At 36.4% G+C, this 23,978-nt stretch overlaps 1 protein-coding gene across 1 annotated transcript in view; it reads left to right on the plus strand.

Annotated features, from left to right (window-relative positions):
- LOC107544721 (disintegrin and metalloproteinase domain-containing protein 32-like) overlaps positions 1 to 23,978 on the plus strand; it is a 105,535-nt gene that overhangs the window by 19,473 nt on the left and 62,084 nt on the right. Inside the window, exons 10-11 of the mRNA XM_087813639.1 lie at positions 6,994 to 7,075; positions 12,769 to 12,905. Of these exons, the coding sequence (XP_087669765.1) occupies positions 6,994 to 7,075; positions 12,769 to 12,905 (219 nt within the window). The remainder of the gene's footprint in view (positions 1 to 6,993; positions 7,076 to 12,768; positions 12,906 to 23,978) is intronic.

Here is a 23,978-nt window from a genome sequence, read left to right on the forward strand (position 1 = left end):
AATAAGTACGTAGAGTAGTTAAATGTATGAAAAACAAGACCCACATATATGCAGCCTACAAGAGACTCACTTAAGATGTAAGGATGCACATCAACTTAGTATGAAGGGATGGAATAACATATTCCATGAAAATGTAAACTGAAAGAAATCTGGGGTAACTATACTTATATCAGACAAAATTGACTTTAAGGCAAATAATGTAATAAGAGAAAAAGAAGGTCATTATATCATGGTTAAGGGTCAATTCAAATACACATATGCTTTTTATTTCTTTTTCTTGCCTAATTGCCCTGGCTAGGACTTCTAATAGTATGTTAAATAACAGTGGTGAGAGTGGACATCCTACTCTTGTTCCTGATCTCAGAGGAAAAACTTTCAGTTTCAGTTTTTCACTTTTAAATATATCATCTGTTGACTTGTCGTATATGGCTTATATTATGTTGATGTATATTCCCTCTGTACCTACTGGGTTGAAAATGATCATAATAGATGTTGAATTTTCTCTAATTCTTTTACTGCATATGTTGAGATGATCATATGATGTGTATTCTTAATTTTATTCATATATATTATCACTTTGTTGTTTCAGATGTTGAACCATCCTTGCATCCCTGGAATAATCCCCTTTGATCATGGTGTATGATCCTTTTGATGTACTACTAAATTCAATTTGCTAATATTTTATTGAGGATTTTTGCAGTTATGTTCATCAGGGATACTGTCCTATTATTTTTTTTTATAGTGTTCTTGTCTAGTTTTGATATCTAGGTAATGCAGACCTCATAAAATAAGTTTAGAAGTGTTCCCTCCTCTTCTTTTTTTTTCAAATAGTTTGAGAACAGTTGATATTCATTCTTCACAATTCACTTGTGATGCCTTTTGGTCCTGGGCTTTTGCTTTTTGGGAGTTTTTTGATTGCTTCAAATTGTTCATATTTTCTGTTTCTTCTTGGTTGAGCCTTGGAAGCTTATATGTTGCTATAAATTTATCCATTTCTCCTAGGTTGTCCAACTTGTTGGCATACAATTATTCGTGGTCGTCTTTAACGATCCTTTGTATTTCTGTAGTGTTGGTTGAAATATCTCCTTTTTCATTTCTGATTTTATTTATTTGGGCTCTCTCCCTTTTTTTGATTTGCCTGGCTAGAGGTTTGTAAATTTTATTTATCCTTTCAGAGAACCAGCTCTTAGTTTCATTGATTGTTTTCAATTTTTTGTGTCTCTGTTTCATTCATTTCTACTCTGATCTTTATTATTTCCTTCATTCTACTTACTTTGGTGTTTGTTTGTCCTTCTTTATCTAGTTCCTTTAGTTGGAAAATTAGATTGTTTATTTGAGATTTTTCTTCTTTCTTGTGTTAGTCCAGTATAGCTGGGAGCTTTCCTCTTAGAACTGCTTTTGCTGCATTCCACACATTTTGGAAAGTTGTGTTCTCATTGTCATTTGTCTCAAGGTGGTTTTTGATTTTCTGTTTGATTTCTTCTCTGATACATTGGTTGTTTAGTAGGATGCTGTTTATTCTCCATGAATTTGTGTTTTTTCCAGTTTTCTTTCTATAGTAGATTTCTAGTTTCCTCCGTTGTGCTTAGAAAAAATGCTTGATATAATTTCAGTCTTTCTGAATTTACTGAGGCTTGTTCTATGGCCTAATATATGGTCTGTCTTGGAGAATGTTTCATATGCACTTGTGAAAAATGTGTATTCTGTTGTTTTGGGCTGAAACCATCTATATATGCCTGTAAAATTAATCTGGTCTAATGAGACATTTAAGACCATTGTGTCCTTATTAATTTTTCTTTCAAAAAAGTATTTTTTTATTGATTTTTAGAGAGAGAGGAAAGGAGAGGGAGAGAGAAACATCAATGTGAGGACGATACATTGATTGGCTGCCTCCTTCATGCCCCCTACTGGTGATCAATCCTGCAGACTGGGCATATGTCCTGGCAGCCTTTTGGTGTATGGAACAATACCCAACCAACTGAGCCACACCAGCCAGCCCTTCTTATTAATTTTTGGCCTGGATGATTTTGCTATCCATTGAGGTAAATGGGGTATTAATGTCCCCTACTATTATTGTGTTACTATTTATGTCTACTTTTATGTTAATTAATATATACTTCATATACTTAGGTGAGCCTATGTTGGGTGCCTTGGTATTTATAATTGTTATATTCTCTTTTTGATTGACTCTTTATTATTATGTAATGACCTTCTCTCTCTTTTTTTACATTGTTTGTTTTAAAATCTATTTTGTCTGATAAGGGTTTTGCCAGAACAGCTTTCTTTTTATTTCTATTTGCATGGAATACCTCTTTACATATCTTCACTTTCAGTCTGTGTGTGTCTATTTTTTTTTTTTTTGTATCAATTCAACCACCCTATGTCTTTTGATTGAAAATTTACTCTATTTGATATTTTAAGTAATTATTGGTAGATATGTACTCATTGTTCTTTTGTTAATTGTATTTTTGTTGTTTTTGTGGTTTTTCTCTGTTCCTTTCTTCTCTTGATCTCTGTCCTTTGCGTTACTGGTATTTTTTAGTGTTTGTTTAGTTTCTTTTCTCTTTATTTTTTGTGTATATTTGTAGGTTTTTGGTTTCTTGTTCCCATAAGGTACATATATATACGGCTATATTTATAGCAGTCTATTTTAAGCTGGTAGGCATTTAAGTTCAAACACATTCTAATAGCACTACATTTTTAATTCCCCCTTTATGCTTTATGTGTTTTAAATATATATATATATATATATCTGTTGATTTCAGAGAGAGGAAAGGAGATGGAGAGAGAGACAGACAGAAACATCAATGATGAGAGAGTCATTGGGGATCGAGCACACAGCCCAGGCATGTGCCCTGACTAGGAATCGAACCTCTATCTCCTGGATCCTAGGTCGATGCTCAACTGCTGAGTCATGTTTTTTGATGTTATATTTTATATAGTTTTGTTTTGCATGTCCCCTATTTATTATAGGTATAGTTAATTTTGCTATTTTGTCTTTTAACCTTCGTATTTACTCTTAAATTGGTTGATTCACTATGTGTATTGTATATTTTCCTTTGCTAATAAGATTTTCCCCCCTCTATATTTTTTTATGTCTGGTTATGATCTGTACTTTTCTGCATAAAGAAGACAATTTAATATTTCTTGTAAACACAGTTTAGTAGTGGTGAAATTCTTTTGTTTTTGTTTGTCTGAGAAACTCTTTGTTTCTCCCTCAATACTAAATAATACCCTTGCTGGGTATATTATTTTAGGTTGTAGGTTCCTTTATTTCAGCACTTTATATATTTTCCCCCACTTCCTTTTGGCCTGTAGAATTGCTGCTTAGAAATCAGCTTATGGCATTAAGGGGTTGCTGTTGTATATGACTTATTGTTTCCCTCTTGTTGTCATCAGTATTTACTTTTTTATCATTAACTTTTTACATTTTAATTTTAATATGTCTTGATGTGGAACTCTTTGGGTTCATCTTTTTGGAACTCTTTGAGCTTCCTGGACCTGAATGTTTGTTTCCTTCCCCAGATTAGGAAAATTTTCAACCGTTATTTCTTCAAATACACTTTCTCCTGCTTTCTCAGCCTCTTCTCTTCTGGAATCCCTATAATGTAAATGTTAGAATACTTGATATTGCCTCAGACGTCCCTTATGCCATTCCAATTTAAAAAAATACTTATTTTTGCCCCCACTGGATGGCTGAGTTGCTAGGAGCATCATCCCATACACCAAAAGGTTGTGGGTTAGATTCCAAGTAAGGGCACATACCTAGGTTTTGTGTTTGATCACCTGTCAGGGTGTGTACAAGAGGCAAACAATCAATGTATCTTTCTCAAGTTGATGTTTCCTCCCCCTCCTCCTCCTCTTCTTCTCCACCCCCCCTTTTTCTTCCCTCTAAAATCAATGAAAACGTTTCCTTGGGTGAGGATTTAAAAGTTATTTTCTTAAAAAAATAGTAAAAAATAAAAATTCTTTTTTCATTTTACTTTATGGGTTGGGTGATTTCTACCCTTCTGTCATTCAGGTTGCTAATCTGTTCTCTATTAACTACTCTGCTGTCAATTACTCTTAAAGTACTTTCTGTTTCTGTAATTCTTTTTTGTTGATTGGTTATATTTTCTAACTGTTTGTTGATGTTCTCTCTGAGTTTTTCTGTTCTAAAGTTTATTAAGCATCCTTATGACTATTTCTTTGAATTCTTTATCTGGCAAACTACTTATCTCTGTTTCATTAGAGTATTGCTCTAGGGTTTTTTCTTGTTCCTTCAGTTGGGGCATAGCCTTCTGTCCCTCTGTTTTGTTTGATTTTTTATGAGTTTGCTCTCCCCACCTTGAAGAGGTGTCCTTGTTGGCTGGTTTTGGCAGAGCAGCTGGAATCAGGGGAGGTGTATGTTGTGTCTGGTGTGCTGCCTGACCAGAAGGAGCAGGTTCTGGATGGTACAGCCTGGTTTAAATATGTGTGCAGTAGCTCCCTGTTCTGTCTGTCCACAGAATTGGGTAGGGCAGCCTGATTTGTGCCAGGTGGGGTTGCACTGTATGTGCATGGCATGCCCTGCTGCTTTAATGTCTGTTGCCTAAACGGTCTGGGTGCGACTGCTTTGTGTGTGTGGGCCACAGTGTCCTACTAGTTCTGCACTTTCTCTGGATAGGGCAGCCCTGTGTGCAAGTACTGCTGTGGCTTGTAAGCTCCAGTCTTTCACTGAGCGTGGAAGCACTATTTGTGCATGCAGCCCGGTGGGTGTGCACAGCAGCACCCTGATATACCCAGTGGATCATTTTGTGTGTGAAAGGGCCCTGTGTGTGCTTGTTATGACTCCTGCCTATTCTTTTTGGATCTAGCTCTGTGAGAGGTGGCTGGGTATGTCCCACAGTGGCTCTGTAGATTGGCTGGTGTACCTGGATAGAGCTCCTGCCCACTATCTAAGTGCAGGGGGAACATAAACAATGGCATTCACTGGTTTCTTCAGTTTTGGAGAGTTTCCTCAGCTCCCGGAGTGCTCTTGTGGTTCCCAAGCCTTCTCTGTGTGGTGTCTCTCTCTTGTTTGTTGTATAGAAGGTGTTCAGTTTTGTCTCAGGAGAAATTGCTGTAAATATAGTTACACATTTGCTGTGTTCTTGGGAGGGCATGAGCTCAGAGACCTTCTATACCACCATCTTAAACCCACCTTACATCACATTTTCTTTACCCATTCATCTGTCAATGGACACTCAAGAAGTAGGCTCTTTAGCAGTATCCTGTGTGGCTGGGGGCACTCATTATACTGTTGCTTTCCTCTGTGGGAGAAATCGTGGCTGAGGGCTTCTGTCTCAGCACTGAGCTGTGCTGCTTTGGGGAATTGTGACATGGCTAAAATTAAACTATCTTACCTTCTTTGGTGCATCTGGTTTTTAATTTTTTTTCCCTCCAATGGGGCGCTGTGACCTTTCCTCTGGACCCTTGGACTCTCACAAAGTTATTCTCATCTGTGGGTGGTTGTCACAATCATTGTTTCTGCGGGGAGATGGGTGCCAGAAACTCCTATTCTGCCATCTTGCTTGTGTGACTCCACAAGATTAATGCTAGTACATTATCTCTACTTGCTTGTAGTTTACAGGTGAACAAAAGGTTAGTGGGGTGGGGCGCATTCTGATTCAAAATAATGCGCAAAAGTTAAATTAAAGAAGTGGTAATTAAATTAAAAGTGGGAAGGCAGAGTTGGGCACACTTAAATTCAGATTAATGAGGTTGAAAGCATTCCAGGTTATGGAAACAATGAGACTAAAATAATTTGTAGTTCTTTTCAAAGAGTATGGACTTACATATCAATTTTATGTATATTCATAGTTGGAACTGTAGTTGAACCTTTGAAGGAGCTCAAAGATACAAGAAGTATTGAAGATGTAAAACATTAGATATTGACAAGTGATGTGATGTGGAGACTGGTAGTAGGCAGTATTAAGTAAAGAATAACTATTATTGAGTCCTGCTCATCAAAGGTATGCATAGAGATTTTGGGGGGATTCTTATCTATTGGCAAAACGATATCTTTGATGAAGAAAGACTGTAAACAATACTTAGACGTTGGAATGTAAAGCCAGAGTTGGGTGTTAGTAACAAATCCTTGAAAACAAGTGCTGGAGTGATTAGGTATAAACAGTGTTAGAGAGAGAATAAGGCAGCAGTGGGCACACCATGCAATTGTGAAGTAAAGTGCAGTCGTCACCAAAGGGACATTTCAAATTGAGAATTGAGTACCAGGGTTTGTACATACATAGTGGATTGGGTTTTTTTTGGTGGGGGCTCTAAAGATGACATAATTTATGTTTGGAGCATGTATACCTTTGTGGTTGAGAATATGGCTCTGGATTCAGATTGTCCAAGTTCCAATCCTTTAGTGGTACTTATCATTGGTGCTACCTTGAGAATGTTACTTACCTTACTTAGCATGTGATATTTGATTATTTTCTTCAATGGGGATAAAAATAATATATATTTCAATGGCTTATTGGAATATTAAATGGAATATTTTATGTAGATCTCTGAAAATGGTGCTAGTATTTCACAACAAGTTATATGGGCTCTTACTCAAAGCAGAAATAATAATATTAAGCTGTAGAACAAGAAAGTAATTCCTATGAGAAATTGATGAGCCTTTCTACATGACAATGGATATTTTCAATCCATACGTTAAAAGTACTTTCATTGTCACTCAGGAAAATGCATATGATCAAAATGTTTGATTAAAGGCTTTGGTAGCCTTAACCAAATGTGATGAGAACAGTCAAGGGCACCAACAAAACATGGATTCATTGGATATGTTTTAGAAATCCAGAGTGCTTAATTTCATTTAATTAAGAAAATCTTCCTAATTTGAAACAATTAAGGACACATGGAAAGATTGTACCTCAGTTTGCTTCAGATTAGGATTTTATGAACTACAGACAAATTATTAGCCGGAATTCTCACATTGGAATTGTTCATTGGAATGAATTATAAATATATTCTTATTTTATTTAGCTATAGAGATTATCCAGATTATGTGGGAGCAACGTTTCCTGGAAAGATGTGTGTTACTCATTATTCTGTGGGGATTGCTTTGGTATGTAATTACTTAAAAATTTGTGTATTTAAAAGTTACCCAACACTATAGCATTATTTTATGCAATTTACATTTATATTTACATTTAGAGATTGCGTTTATTTTCAATTAGTGTTAAAAATTTGAAGTGTAAAAGAAGATTTGATGTGTATAGAAGGAAGAGTATTATGTTGCAGTTATTTGGAAGTTAAAGTTGAATAAAAATATCAAATACACATGCATTCTTTAATATATTGAATAGTGTGTGAAAAAAAATTCTCTGTAAAGAAATTTCTGTAACCCAAATAGAATTTTGCTTGTAGACATAAAATTGGAGAAATAGTCTGACAGGTAAAATAGCTTCAAAATCAAAACAAATGATATAAAGGATAATAAAAATTTTTTAAAATATCTCAAACAGTATTTAAAAGAAACATTTATGTGTATTTTAAATACTTATAGTACTTATATATTTTATATATAAATAAATTGTTGGTACAATTAGATGCATCATTGAAAGGTGAAGTGATTAGTTGAGCCACTTATCCTATTCATTCTTTTAAAAAACAAGTTGAAGTGTAGTATGTGTATTTTTGTTTGAAAATAATTTTTATTCATGCTCATTTTTTAAAGTAAACATGGGAATGTATAAGGAAAGTCATACAATCTGACCTTTTCACATACAGAAAGCAATCACTATGTAGATTTTGCCCACTCCACTTTTTATATATGTATATATTATTATTTTAATATTTATAATAATGTTTATTAAAATAGAACATAGTATTACATATTATATATATATATTCTATAATGAATATTAAGTATTATGTAATGTATATTGTATATGTTACATTTTAATATTTGTATTATTTATATTTTATTATTTAAATAGTACCTATTTACCTTAGGCAATGCCCATTCATTATAGGCTATGAAAAATAAGAGATGTAAAATAGGTTTACACTCCTCATATCCATTATCTAGGTTTATGAAATCTCTAATTTATTCTATAGAACTCTTTATATATAGGTTGACTTAATAAACTAATAGATAGGATTTTACAGTATTTTGAATATATAAATAATATTAACTACTTAATATAGAAATATATTATTATGCTAGTAAAGAGCTTTGACAGAGGAGGATCTTTCAGGCATCAGGGTGTAACAGAGCTTCTTAACTTTTTTCTGTCTTCTATGGGCAAAACCAACTGCCACAGAAAATTAAACCTCCTGTTTCTCTTCTTGGAACTGTTCACTATTTTTCTGGCATAACTCTTAAGTGTTTTAAAAAATAGTGTGTATAAATGCCAATCATTGAGTTATTTTATTAATGAAAATATTTTTGCTTTCTCACCACATTTGATGGATAATTTGGGTAGGTATAAAACCCTAGTTTTCACATCTATCTTATCAGTTTGAAGATTGATGTATTGTGTTCCTGTCAAGTCATTTTGAAGTATAAGGACAGCAGGGTAACTTGAGGGTGTTTGTAGGAGAATTTGAACTGGTTATGGAAGGAGAGAAGTCAGTAAGGAAGTTAGGAGCAGTAAAGATTTAGGAACGAACCACAGTTTGGATATGCTGGTAGGTACACGATTATTGGAGTTGAGATGCTAGAGTGATCAGGAAGGAAATTAAGTGGTTAGGATTTAGTATGTACTTTATAGAGATGATGCAGGGGTCACAGTTATTGATAAAGATCTGTTGACAGGGCTTAGGGTGTGAACCATTAGAATGAGTGGCTGAGGCTGGGTGTAGGATAGAATAATTGGAGATGAATTCAAGGAATGATTCTTTTACAAAACTTTCATAGTGATACTTTATAAAATCTTTACATTTCTTTGTTTAACAGCTCTCTTGCTTTTGCCACTACTGAGTATTTCTCTAAACAAGAATTGTTTTTATGCTTTAAACATAATATAAATTGTATCACAGTGTGTCAGTCTGCAATTTAAAATTTTGGTTTCCACTAATAATTTTGAGATTTATTTGTCTAGCACATGGACTTTTAGTTAATTTTAAAAAGAATTAATTTATGTTTTATTTCACAGATAATTTTGTTTCAAGTGCCATTAGGCCTAATGAACATACAAAGATGAATATGCAATGTGATTGAGTGAATGTAAGTCAGTGAAGCTCAGTAAAGCATGGCACAGAGTAAGAGCACAATAAATATTAGCTCTATTTATCATAATTAACATTCTTATCATTATTTTTGTCATTAGTGAATGACTCCTAAGCCTAGTAGGGGTTTAATGGCATGGATAAATGGCATGCACATTATTGTAATAAAAGGCAGGAACTATACAGATTGTATTGTTGGTACAGATAAAAATCTGTAGGCATCCAAAGAAAGGGAAAATAATTTCAGACTGGAGATAAGCATTTAAGACATGTAATAATAGGGGATCCCAGTCCTCTCATCCCCTCAGTATTTTGTAAGACTAGTTTTTAATAGGAAGTTTAGGTTCACAGCAAAATTTAAAGTACAGAGATTTTTCCATACCCTCCCTCATTATTAACATTCCACACCATAGTGGTACATTTGTCATAAATGATGAACACATGGACACATTGCAATCACCCAAAGTCCACAGTTTACCTTAGGTTCACTCTCGATCTTGTACATTCTATGAGTTTTAACAAATGGATAGTGACATACATCTATCATTATAGTATCATACAGTTTAGTTTTACTATAATCAAAATGCATTCTGTCTAATGTTTTGCATTGGTGTGTGATATTTCATTAAATAGATATGCTTCACTGTTACCTTTGTTTTTCATGAGTATTTTGTTGTTCCTATTTTTGCTGTTACAAACAATATTTAATAAACATCCCTATACATACCTCTTCCAGTAGCCATCTGGTCTTTTCTGTAAAAGCAAAAACCAAGAACTAGAACCTCAGTTTTTAGATAGGCAATATTCCTGCTCATGTAGAAGCCCTCATTTCTTAGCTATTTTTGTAGCTAGCTTTTTTCTAAATTTCATCCAATGTGATGTAAGCAGAAATACCATTTGGAACTTCCGGGAAGCTTCTTTAAAGGGATGATGCCCATTCTTCATTGTGGCCTCCTTTTGTATGTGCTGTTTGAAATGTTATGTGAAGACAAGTGCTTTCTTTAGGCTGGATGGAAATGGAAGCTGAAAGGAGTCCAGATCCCTGAAAATCAGGAAGCTGCTTTTATGTGTGTGAGAAATTTCTTTCTATTCTAAGTCATTATTATTTTGAATTTTCTGTCTCATGCAGCCACATTGAACCCTAGCAGTTCAGGAGTATTTCTTTTAAACAGGATAGAACTGGGTCAGTTTTCTCTATCCAGCATGAAAATATATGTATTTTAATTATTTCAGTTTAAATCATGAACATTCTTGTGCTTATATATTTGGAATTAATGCTATCACCATATGTTCCATTTTTTTCTCTTTGTTTCTTTGCCTTCACTCTTGCCAACAGTCCAGTATCCCTAAGGAAAATTATAAATAATATACATCAGGAAAAAAGAAAGCGATCCCAAATGGGAGGTCTGAGAGTCAGAGGGAATGAAGAGTAATAACAAATAATTGTTTGAACATGGCCTATAAGATCAATAATAGTTGTGTCTGGTGAGATTAAAGTAGGTACAAGACTAAACTAAAACAAGTGATAATAGTGTGTCATAGGTGGCTATCTGATATCATAGTCTATAGCTGTGGCTGGAAAGCATGTGCAAATTCACAGACAGCATTTCTCAGACCTCCTTATATCTAGAGGGAGCCATATAACGTCAATAGGAGTAATGTGTGTCACTTCTTGGTTGGAGCAGTTAAATCTTGTGTGAACCTTTCCCCTGGTGAGCTTAATGGAAAAGACATAAATAAGGACAGGAGCACAAGAAGTATTTATTTGAGCATGAATGTATGTAAGGCTACCCACAGCCAGGAACATCTACACTGGGCTTTATTTGCGTATATTAAGTTACTAAGATTTTAGAATCTTGTTTGTAGCCACATCTAACATTACGTTAAATTATACATGTAATAATATGTGGGTTGGAGGAGTGTAAATGGAGTTAAATAGCGAAATGAAATGAAATGTATTTCTGTATACTGGTAACAAACAGACATTAAAACTTTAAAAATAGCATAAAAATCAAGAAATTTAGGAATAAAAAGCTATCAAATGATGTATAAGACCATACAGAGAAAATGAAATATTGTGAAAGACAGTGCCTAAGATCTTGGACTGGCAGACAGTATTATAAAGATACTGACCCCCGGAATTGATCTACAGGGTGAATGCAATACTCAATAAAAATCCTGGCAGGTGTGTGTGTGTGTAAAATTGACAGGCTAAGATTACGATTTTGATGGTGATAACAGAGTTAACAATAACTAAGATAATCTTGATCAATATCACAACAAAGGGCCATACTGTCCTTGATAGGAAGACATTTTATCATAAAGCTTCAGTGGTTAAGACAGAGGTAGACAAATAAATAGACCAAAAGAATAGAGGGTTTAGAAACATAAAAATTATAGGCACGTATACTCAGGTTTTTTCAAAGGTGATTGTAGTGCACTTGTTAGTTGGCAATTTTTTTTGAGTTATTGCTATATTACATTATACATATAAGTTTCAAGTGTACAACCTAATTTGACATCAGTATACAATGAAAAGTATTTAGCTCCAAAAGTCTTGATTATAGTGGATGGTCTTTTTGATAATGTGATTTCACTGCTATTCAAAAGATAAAACTTAGGTAGATTGTAGATCTATACTTAAAATTAAACAATAAAATCCTGGAAGATAAAAAAGGAACATATCTTCATGACAATGGGCATAGGGAAAGATCTATTCAAGTAGACACACAAAAATTCTACTCATAAAGGAAAGGTTGATGGATTGGACACATCAACTTAAGGAAATTTTGTTCATGAAAAGACATTAAGAGAGTGAAAGGACAAGCCACAGAGTAGGGAAACTATTTGCAATGCATGACTAGCAGTGATTCATATACAAAATATATATAAAGTGCTTGCACAATCTATAAAAAGGCTAATGCAATAAAAAATGGACAAGATACTTGAATAAACACTTCACAAAAAAAGATAGCCAAATTGTCAAAAATATATGAAATGCAAATTAAACGTTAATGAAATACTTAACCTTATACCCACCAGAAATGATAACAAGACAAACAACACTAAGTGTTGTTAAATATATGAGAAGCCTAATCCAAGAATGTGGTTTCTCTTGATACAAGTTACTGTGTCACTGAGAATGCCAGCAGGAGGCAGATAACACACTTAAACTCAGTATTTTGTTATGTGGGCACTTCATGAGCTGAGAGGTTGAATATCATGTGGACTCTTCTATATGTATGAGAACTGTTGTAAAAATTTAGGTAACTTGAAGGTCATGGTTCATATAGCCAAAATACTAATATAAAATCTAATGTAAAAACAGCCCTTTGTATATTTATGGTAGCTGCTTATGTTATTCAAATGCTAAATTATGGTAAAGCTTGGCAGAGACTCAATATGCTTATATCTCAATGAGATTTCATAAGAAGAGCTTCAGCTTCTCACCTGTCCAAGGAGCTATATTTACCTATTCTTAAGTATTTGATAGAACGATAAAGATGTTTGAAACTAGAACAATATTATTTTTCACACCCTTCAGTGAATTGCCTTTCTTTTGAATTTTCTTTGTTGTTAATATAGTATTCCGAGGAGATAACTTTGGAGGCATTTTCAGTAATTGTCACCCAGATGCTGGGGCTCAGTCTGGGAATATCATATGATGACCCAAAGAAATGTCAGTGTTCAGGAGCCATTTGTATAATGAATCCAGAAGCTATGTAAGTTTTTAAATAAGATTTATTTATTATGTTTATTTTGTTTTAAATATTTGAAGCACAAATATAGTGTTTACTTATAGCACAATTTAGCTATAAATGGACTAAGTACTATGAAATATAAACAGGAAATATTCAGTGTAAGAGGAGTATGAGGGAGATGTACCATTAAGAGCAGTCAAGGATAACAAATCCAACCTGCAAGTTACATTATCAAGGGGATTCTCCTTAGGCTGCTGTGTGTTTTCTGAAAGCACTTAATAAAGATATTTAAAAATATGTCAGCAGGCTAAACAAGTGGCCTTTATTAAACAGAATTTTTAGTTTTGCTTTTAGAGTAGTTTAATGTTGTGGAAAAACTTAGAATAAGTCCTAGTTGGAGGCTCATATGGAGTATATGATATTTGTGTAACTTTGGACAAATTATTTCACCTTGTATAGAGTTATCTTGCTTATCTTTAAAATGGAAATGATTTTGCCTATTCTCTGTTTTCACAGAGTGATGCAAGAATAAAACAACAAAATGGGAAGGTGTTTTCTAAACTATAAAATCCTATAAGTATGAATGGGTTAGTTACAATGATTTCTAAATTTGTCAACAGTCTCCAAATAGTTTACCAGTCAAGGACTAGAGCAGGTGCCATTAATATTCTACAGGTTTTTTTGTTTGTTTTTAATTTGTGAAAGGGCCTATGGTAAGTAGACCTACTCATAACTGAAGAACAATCCAAAGTCAAATGGGAAAATAAGGCATTAATTATTGAAGCCATGTTTTCATAGTTCCATCTAAGCACCACCTAAAGGTCAGCTCTTGCTTTTTAAAAATAGCTCAAACTCAAACATATGTATTTATGTGTACACACATTTTATATCACAAATAAGTTCTAAATGGATTACATATATAAAAACATTTATGCACATATAAAATATAATTTATTAAATATACAATTAAATTTTATTATGATAATATGTTTACTAAATTAGATATATAATTTATATAGATACATAAACAATAGGGGAATTACTGTTCCGGGCCTATTTGCCAATTGGAAAACTATTCTTAAGTATGCTATGACAAGATGTTTTGAGTAGATCACCCAGAGTCTAGTGTTAATGATAATAAGGACAACAATATTTACATTGTGCTTACTATGTACTAGAAACTATCTCAAACATATGTAGATATGTTTACTCATTTGATTCTCACAACATCTCTTCAAGACACGTTCTATTATTCCCATTTTTACAGGTGAAAAACTGACTTGAATAAAAAGAGGATAATTATGCATCGTGAGATAACTAGTTTGTGGCAGACCTGAGATTTGAATTCAGGCATTCTGGCTTTGGAAACTCTGTTAACAAATCTTTAGATTTGTAATATTTATAAAATTTGTAATTAGCTTTATAATGTTTAAAGTGTTTTCAAACATAGTCTTCAATTTCTTACAAAACTCTTCTGGTGTGTGTAGGGTAAGCGTTACCTTAATTTTTACAAAATCTAACCAATATATGTGTGTATGTGTGTGTGTGTATATATATATATATATCTTGTGCATTTTCATAGTACATTTCAAACATTATTTTATGTAATTTTCAAAGAAGGCATGTGAGTAAGGCAAATATTTCCACTTTTTGTGTTTTGCTGTTTTTTCTAAATCCCCTGGGATGGAGGGAGATTAAATGACTCTTCCAAGGATATAAATTTAATTAGTGGCCAAACTTCAGGTGATATCAGTAATATCATCAATGATTTGTTAGTTACTTACTATAAGCCAGAGAGTTTAATTAGACACTTTGCTTATTTAGTATTATTTAATCCTAACAACTTTCTGAGGGCAATGGATATTATTCCTGTTTTGTAGATGATAAAACTGAGACTTAGTTTGATCACTTTGCCTAAAAGCCTCATAAGTCACAGGGTGGGTACCAGTCAACAAGTAAATCAACTCAAAATTTTGTTATTTTCTTTACTCCATACTGACTTCATATCGAAAACAGTTTATATATTGGCATTAACTTAAACCAGGTAGCAAGAGAACATCAATATGTGTTTGTCCAAACTTCATTCTTATATTTCAGTGATCCTTCTACTACAATATTTTGATGTTTCAGTTTATATCTACTTTAGAAAATGGGTAGCCTATGTTTTAAACCCTCACTTTCAATATAATCTACACACACAAATAAGAAGTGGAGGCAGTAAAGAGGGGTAGAAAATGGCAATAGCATTAATGTAGGAACTATGGTCAAGGTTTGTTTATGTATCTGGTTGTATCATGGTACGTAAAGGCAAGAAGCATAGCATTATTAATTATTCAGAGAAATGGAATTATTTTATTCATATGCTCTCTCATTGGTGTTTTCAGTTTCTTTGGATATATACCCAGAAGTCAAATCACTGGGTCATAAGGCAGTTACATTTTTAATTTTTTGAGGACCCTGCATGCTGTTTTTCATAGTGGCTGCACCAGTCTGCATTCCTACCAACAGTACACGAGGATTCCCTTTTACCACATCCTTGCTGGCACTTGTTTTTGGATTTATTGATAATAGCCATTCCAACAGGTGTGAGCTGATATTTCATGGTTCTAATGTGCATTCCTCTGACTATTAGGGATGTTGAGCATCTTTTCATATGTCTATTGGCATCTGTATGTCCTCTTTGGAGGTGTCTATTTAGGTCCTCTGCCCATTTTTAATTGGATTATTTGGGTATGGTTTTTTTGTGTGTGTGTTGAGTACTACAAATTGTTTATAAATTTTGGGTATTAACTTTTTATCAGATGTGTAATTGGTAAATATTTTCTCCCGTACATTAGGTTCCCTTTTCATTTCATTGATTTTTTTTTCCTGTGCATGAACTTTTTAGATAGTTCCATTTCTTTATTTTTTCCTTTCTTTCCCTTGCCCAAGGAGATATATTGGCAAACATATTGCTATGAGAGCTGTCTGAGATTTTACTACCTAAGTTTTCTTCTAGGATTTTTATGGTTTCACAACTTACATTTAAGTGTTTTATCCATTTTTTAGTTTATTCGTGTGGATGGTGAAAGTTGGTGGTCTGGTTTCATTGTTTTGCATGTACCTGTCCAGTTTTCCCAACATCATTTGTTGAAGAGACTCTTTTTATTTCACTTTATGCTCTTACCTCCTGTATCAAATATTAATTGACCATAAATGTGTGGGTTGATTTTTGGGCTTTCTGCTCTGTTCCATTGATCTATATGCCTGTTCTTATTCTAGTACCAGGCAGTTTTGATTACAGTGGCCTTATAGTATAGTTTGATATCAGATATTGTGAAATCTCCAACTTTTTCTTCTAAAGTTCGCTGAGGCTATTCAGGGTCTCTCTTGGTTCCATATATATTTTTGGAATTTTTGTTCTAGATCTGTGAAATATGCCATTGGTATTTTAATAGGAAATGCATTGAGTTTATAGTTTGCTTTGGGTAGTATGGACATTTTAATGATGTTTATGCTTCCAATCCATGAACATAGTATCTTGGAAGTTTGTGTGTTTTTAGGAATTTATTAATTTCTTCCAGATTGTCCGATTTGTTGTTCATAATATTTTTGTATAACCCTTTGCATTTCTGTGGTGTCAGTTGTTACTTCTGTTTCATTTCTGATTTTGTTTCTTTGAGTCTTCTGTCTTTTGTCTTAATGAGCCTGGTTAAGGGTTTATCAGTTTTGTTTATCTTTTCACAGAACCAGCTCTTGGTTCAATGATCTTTTGTATTGGTTTTTTTAGACTGTATTTCATTTATTCTGCTCTGATCTTTATTATTTCCTTTCTTCTCACCTTGGGCTTTGTTTGTTGTCCTCTTTCTAGTTCTTTAGCTGTGAGGTTATATTGTTTATTTGAGATTTTTCTTGCTTCTTGAGGTGGTCCAGTAATGCAATGAATTTACCTGTTAAGACTGCTTTCACTGTGTCTCATAGATTTTGGGTTATTGTGTTTTTATTTTCATTTGTCTCAGGTATCATTTATTTCTTCCTTGATATCATTGTTAACCCATTCATTGTTTAGTAACATGTTATTTAGCTCCCATGTGTTTGTTTTTCAGGGTTTTTTTGTAATTGATTTCTAGTTTCATACTATTATGGTTGGAGAAGATGCTTGATATTATTTCAATCTTCTTAATTTTATTGATACTTGTTTTGTGTACTAACATGTGGTCTAGCCTAGAAAAAGTTCCATATGCACTTGAAAAGAATGTATATTCTGCTGCTTTGGGTAAAATGCTCTGAAAATATCAATTAAATCCATCTTGTCTGGCGTGTCATTTAAGGCTGCTGTTTCCTTGTTGATTTTTCTGGTCTTGAGATGTATCCATTGATGTCAATGAGGTTTTAAAATTCCTTACTATGACTGTGTTACTGTCAGTCTCTCCCTTTATGTCTATCAAGATTTGTTTTATCTATTTAGGTGCTCCTGTGTTGGGTGCATACAAGTTTACAAGGGTTATAAATCCTCTTGTTGGATTGATCCCTTTATCATTATGTTCTTCTTTGTCTCTTATTACAGCCTTTGTTTTAAAGTCTATTAAGTTTATTTTGTGTGTTTGTGAGTGTGTATGTATGTGTGTGTGTATGTGTGTGTGTGTGTGTGTGTGTATATATATATTTCTCCCAGTGTTGTTGTTTGTTTTTATTTGCATGAATTATCTTTTTTATATTCTTTTACTTTCAGTCTGTGTGTATCTTATTCTTAGGTGGGTCTCTTGTAGATAGCATATATATGGGTCTTGTTTTCTTCTTTCTTCTTTCTCTCTCCTTCTCTTCCTCCCTCCCTCCCTCCCTCCCTCCCTCCCTCCCTCCCTCCCTCCCTCCCTCCCTCCATTGTCCTTTTTAACATTTTTTGCAATACTGGTCTGGTGGTAATGAAATCCTTTTGCTTTTTCTTGTCTAGGAAGCTCTTCATTTCTTCATCAATTTTAAATGATAACCTTGCTGCATAGAGTAGTCTTGGTTGTAGTTTTTTGCTTTTCATCACTGAATATTTCATGCTAATCTCTTTGGCCTGAATGTTTCTTTTGAGAAATCAGCTGACAACCTTATGGGAGCTCGCTTGTAGGTAACTAACTTTCTCTTGCTGGTTTTAAGATTCTCTCTTTGTCTTTAATTTTGCTATTTTCATTATGACATGTCTTGGTGTGGGCATCTTTGGGTCCATCTTGTTTCGGATTCTCTGTGCTTTCTGGACTTGTATGTCTTTTTCCTTCTCTGGGTTAAAGAAGTTTCCAGTCATTGTTTTTACAAATATGTTCTTAATTCCTGCTCTCTCTCATTTCCTTCTGGTAGAAGGGGATACTATTTTGGAGTATGGAATAACTTGAGGGGAACATGGGCTTTGGAGTTATTCAGTTCTTTGTTAATTTTTTCTTACCCTTAGTTTTTTCATCTGAAAAATGATCACCATGATAGCTATATCACACAGTTGTGAGGATGCAAGTAAACAAGATGTACTAAGTTATTTATCATTGTGCTCATATCTCTTATTATTTGAGGAGTAGGGAAAACCTAGAAAAGTATTAATATGGTGATGTAGGGAGAATGAACATGGTGGTGGGCAGGACAGGAGTGAGGGTGAATGTGTGAGTGAGTGAATAAGTGAGTGAGAGGGCAAGTGTGGAGACATGCGTGGATGTGTCTGTGTGTGAGGGTCAGTCTGATTGCACAGGGACTTGGGGTGGGCAGTTGGGGCTCTCCTGGCCAGGGAGCTGCAGCTGTGGCCACAGCAACTCCTGGCCTGTGACTCCGGCTTAGAGACCTTGCCATGTTAGAGGAATTACAGGGTCCTCCTTGGGAGGAGGCTGCAGAGAGCAGCTGCAGCTTGGCGCCCAGTCTTACCACCATCCAGAATTGCCGTGGCATAGGCCAGGACACTACACACAAGCTGCATACCCCTCCCTGGAACCCGCACATCCACCAGGGACACCACCTGGCCCCACGAGCCTGCTGTGGACAGAGACCCAATCGCTGCTGACCTGGCAGGACTCTCACCCCTGACACAGACCATCCAGGACTTGTGCCATGGCCCTGCCATGGACTTACTGCCATCACCACTACTATCACCACTACTATGCTTCCAGGCCATCCTAGAGCCAAGTTGCAGGGCCCCACTGCGAGAGGTTGGGGGCAGAAACTGTGCTGAAGAACAGGAGTCTGCTGTAGCTTTCTTTGCCCGGGGCCTGATGGAACTGAGGACATAACTGAGACTAAAGAGGCTGCTGATCTCTGGGTGAGATGGGAGTGCCTGGGACAGAGAGAGGTGGCCCAGAGGGCACTGGCTATGGAGGCTGCAGAGTGGGTGCAGAAGTAGAAGCCTGGGGCTATTGTCCCTGGATGGAGTTGCACTAGCACCCTCCCATCTTTCCTGCCTGGGAAGTTCACCCTGATCTGTGTCAGTGGGAAGGGACACACAGTGGAGCTCAGAGCCAGTCTCCAATGGAGGGATCTGAAGAATACATACAGCATTGAGTCTGTTCTTGGAGGAACTCATGCTGCTGAGCAGAAAGGGGACTGGACAGTAGGACCAGGAAGAAGGATCAACCCTGCCCACCAGGAGCACAAGGTAGTTGCCTTCCCCCACTGGCAAAACGGCTGCTTCTGACTGAACTTGCAGTGACCTGAGGCAAGGGGGGAACAGCCTGGGGCTGGAAATCTGTTCCCCTGCAGGTGGGGAAAGAGGAGGAGCCATCAAGCCAAACAGACCTGACACACTGATAGGAGAGGAAGTGCCCAGCCCTGTTTTGCAAGCTTTCGGCACCACCTCCAACAGGAGTTTGATCAAACCATCCTGGCCAAGACCAGGATGCTACCCCAGAAGTCAGCTCTATGGAGGAAGGGAGAACAACTCAGGACGGACACTAAAGGTTCGAGATTCGAGGCAGACCCAGGCTCTGGGTTAAGGAGGCTCCACCCACTAAACTACTTGGAGCTCCAACCTATTGGGCCTCATCAGGTTACCCAGGGCCAGGAACTGATAGTGACTCACATTGGCCTACACCAGAGAAGTTCCCAGGAGACCCAGGTTAGACACACCAAGTAACCAGATTCAACAATATTAGAGCAAAATTCAGCCAGCTCCACAAATAGTGGACCCAAAGGTTTGTGTGTGTGTGTGTGTGTGTGTGTGTAGGTTTATTTTTTTTGCTTAGTTTGTTTTGTTTGTCTTTATATCCTTTTTATCTTCCTTTTTTTTTCTTGCATATCTTTAATTTCCTTAATTCTATGCTCTCTTTGTCTCTTTTTCTTCTTATTAATTTTTCTTATTTTCTTTTTTCTTTTCCCATTTTACTTTTCCTATTTATATCTTTATATATCCATTATTATTATCATGTTTTAAATTCATAATCATTATTTCATTTATTCTGTTTCTTTTTTTTTGGTTCTTATTCTAGTTCTTTTAGCTTTCTTCTTGCTTCTATATTCTCTTTTTTCTTCTTCCTCCCTTTTTCTTTATATCCTAAATCTTTTTTTCATGTCTTTTAGTATTCTTTTCATTTTTTCTTTGTTTTGTTTTCTCATCTTTTTCCTTTTTAGTTTTTCTTGATATTGATGCTTAGCCGAGTTTGATATTTATGGTGTTTTTGATTCTGTCCTGTTGCATCTTATTCTGTTCTGTCAACACCCATATAACAGCTGATATGATGAGATTGGGGTTGAGTCTCACAGTTAGCAAGTCAGAGGGGAGATTCCACCTATGAATGGGACATCAACAATCAAGTTCCAATTACAGCAGGAGAGCCCAAATAATGCACCAGAAGGGGCGTTCCTAGAGTATCCAGCTTAGGAGATGAAAGTGGTTGCACCACTCAACCCCTCAAGACACTTTCTACATAAGGCCATCCCACAAAGACTAGGAGGCATAACAGTTTAATACACAGAAACAAACAAAAAGAGACAGTTAAAATGGGGAGACAAAGAAACAGCCCCCAGATGAAAGAATAGAGCAAGCAACCTATCAGACATACAGTTCAAAGTAATGGCTATAAAATGATCAAGGAACTTAATGTGAATTACAACAGCATGAAAAGGAAATAGAAGCCATGAACAAGAACCAGTCAGAAGTGAAGAATAACATATCTGGCATCAAGAACACACTGGAAGGAATTAAAAGTAGATTGGATGAAGCAAAGGACCAAAATCAGCAATTTGGAAGACAAGATAGTAATAAACACCTAATTAGAGCAGCAATTAGAAAAAAGAAAAGCAGGAGGATAGCTTAAGGAAGCTCTGGGACAACATGAAACATAACATCCACATGATAGGGATATCAGAAGGAAGAATGTTAGCAAGGAACAGAGAACCTGTTTCAAGAAATAATGACAGAAAACTTCCCTAACCTGGTGAAGGAAAAAGTCACACAAGTTCAGGAGGCTCAGAGAATCTGAATCAAAATGAACCCAGAGGGAGGAAAGATAGCAGCACTCTGACAAGAAGCAGAGTGCCCTTGCTCCCAGCCACAAACTCAATTTACCACTAAAATACTGTATAACCAGCTTGTAAACAAGAAATATACCTGAGTGGACATATTTTGACTAAGGAGCACTGAAGAAATATCATAGAGTCTGGTGAGGGGTGGGGGTGGAGAAAGGGGGAGTCCCCCCCTGAAGCCAGTGCTGGGCTCCAAGGCCTGCGGGTTAGAGGGTACAAAGCTCCCTCCCCTTGGGGGAGTGGACTGGCATACAAAAGCTGGAATTTCAAACCCAGAGTGGAGGAGAAGGGAAGGAGAGCCTGTGCAGGGTGGGTAGAGGGAGCCAGGGGAACAGTGGGCCTGCAAGGAGGGGACTGAGCCTTCCCTGTGAAAAAACACATCTAATGACAGCAGCCAAGACAGGAGTCTTTCACCCCAGGTCCTCACTGTAGAAAAGGCTGTCCCACAGTGTGTGGCTTCCGATTATAAAGGGGCCAGAGGGCACTGAGCGGCCACCTTCAGGGACTGTCTGCTTTCTTATAAGGCATTGTGTGGAACCCCAGAAAACATTTGAACTGTGTGGCGTGAGAAAGGGGAAGAGAGCCCTTCCTCTGATAGAGAGGGACTGGAGCTGCCAGTGGGCTAGGTTGGGACTCCAGCGCCAGAGCTGCCAATAGGGTGAATTAGAGATTTTTAAACTGCTCTGAGGGGAGCCAGGATAGCACCCAACAAGCTGCCCCAGCTTTACTGAGATCAGCTGTCTGGTGGACCTGTGTGAGGTTGACCTTTTGACCCTTCCTGCTTGGTTCTGAGGCACGGGGACAATGGAACCTCACAGGGCAGGATCTCTCTGCCTGTTTGTTGCTTTGTATATTTTTTAGTTTTTGATGCTGAATGGGCTTCCACCTTCCTGGATTGTATTGGGGAGCCAGTTCAGCGAAATCTGGGATTTGTGTCTGCACTGTGGGGAATTTGAAATGAGTGCCCTATGAAAGCAGCCAACCAGATCTGGGAAAGGACAGGGGTGGAGCATGCCTACCTCTCCTGCAGGCTAGGAGCACCACCCCCAACCAAAAAGGGACTGGTTCAGCTCACTGAAGCCCCAGATATCCCCTTCAAGGCACAGTCCTGAGGGAGAAGGGAGAACAGCTGAAAGGAGGCAATTACAAGAATAAGACTCTCAGGGTCTGTTATTTGAGAACTGGAGGAAAACCTTAAAACCCCTTCTGGGGGCTGGTCAGGCAAAGTGCTCACCAGTATGTTTTTTAATCGAACCCACTGAACCCAGGCCCCTGAAACTGCCCATACAGAAAAGGCAACAGACAGAATTCAATCTGAAAATGCAGCAGGCCATTATATGGGGAACTAGAATTGGAGGATAGGGTAGAGACTGAGGAGCTGGCTTTGAAGCAGAGACTGACTAACTTCGCCACAGTGATTGCCTGACAGCGAAACCTCTGAGTAAGGGGAGCAATACCCTGAGCTACACTAACTGGCCTGCACCCTAAAGACTCTTCAGAAGACTATGGAGTAAGACCAGGCAATTACAAGCGGGAGGCAAAATATCTGACAAGAGGAGGTTGTCCACAGAGAGCCTCAGATCAGCCAACTAAGGACACCAGAGCCAAACCTAGACAGCTCCTGACATTGGCTAATACACAAGTACCTCCCAGGAGAACCGAAATCAGCATACAAAACAGTGAGCCTCAGACAACATAAGCTACCCAGATGATACTCATCTGATGGACTTTTCTATTCTTTGAAAAAAAAAGAGAAAAATTTTCTTTTTAAATTTTTAAAATTTTTTTTAAAATTTGTTTTGCTTTGCTTTTTTTTTTTTTTTTTGCTTTGTGTTTTGTTTTTTGTTTTATTATCAAGATTTTCTAGATATTCTCTGCTTTATTGCTGGGATATTATCATTATAACCAGTAAGTTTACTGCTTTTCTCTATTGTTTTCCCCATATCTCTTATTGGACTCCTTCCCTGCCCTTGCTTTACCCCTCTCTCTCTGCTTGTTCCATGGGCATAACTTTTTTTTCTTTTTTTCCCCTCTCCCCTTTTGTTCTTTGTCTTCCTGTCCTTTTTGTTTGTTTGTTTCTGTTTGTCTCTTCATTTTATTTTCATTTCTTCTTCCCCAACTATTTTTGTATTCCCACTCTCTACCCTTATTTTTTTGCTCGCCCTTCTTTCAGAATCTTTTCTCTGGAGCATTTATCTCCCAGTAGCTTCTCTATTTTTTACTTTTTATTTTATTTTTAATTTTTCTTTACTATTTGCAATAATATCCTTTTCTCTCCCCCCCCCCCATACATATATATATATTTGCTTTAGCATTTGTGTTGCTTCACTCTCCCAATTCTGTTGTCTCTTGGGATGTTTTCATTGTGATTCTCAGGATATTTTGTAAGATACTGTTTGTTTCCTGGCAGTTTGGTTGTGTTTTATTTTACATTGCCAGCACCTGTACAACAGCATGCATAACATGGTTGCAGCTGAGCCACACAGTTAGCCAACCTGAGAGGAGAGCCCTCCCAAGAACAGGTAAACAATAATTTATACCCAGTCACAACAGGAGAACCAAAAGAACCCACAAAAAGGAGCTATTTGCTCAGAAGTATAAGGGAAACACACCTCTGGGGCTCTACTGGATATA

This window comes from Miniopterus natalensis, chromosome 2, assembly GCF_054644295.1.
Source record: "Miniopterus natalensis isolate mMinNat1 chromosome 2, mMinNat1.hap1, whole genome shotgun sequence".
Lineage (NCBI taxonomy): Eukaryota > Metazoa > Chordata > Mammalia > Chiroptera > Miniopteridae > Miniopterus > Miniopterus natalensis.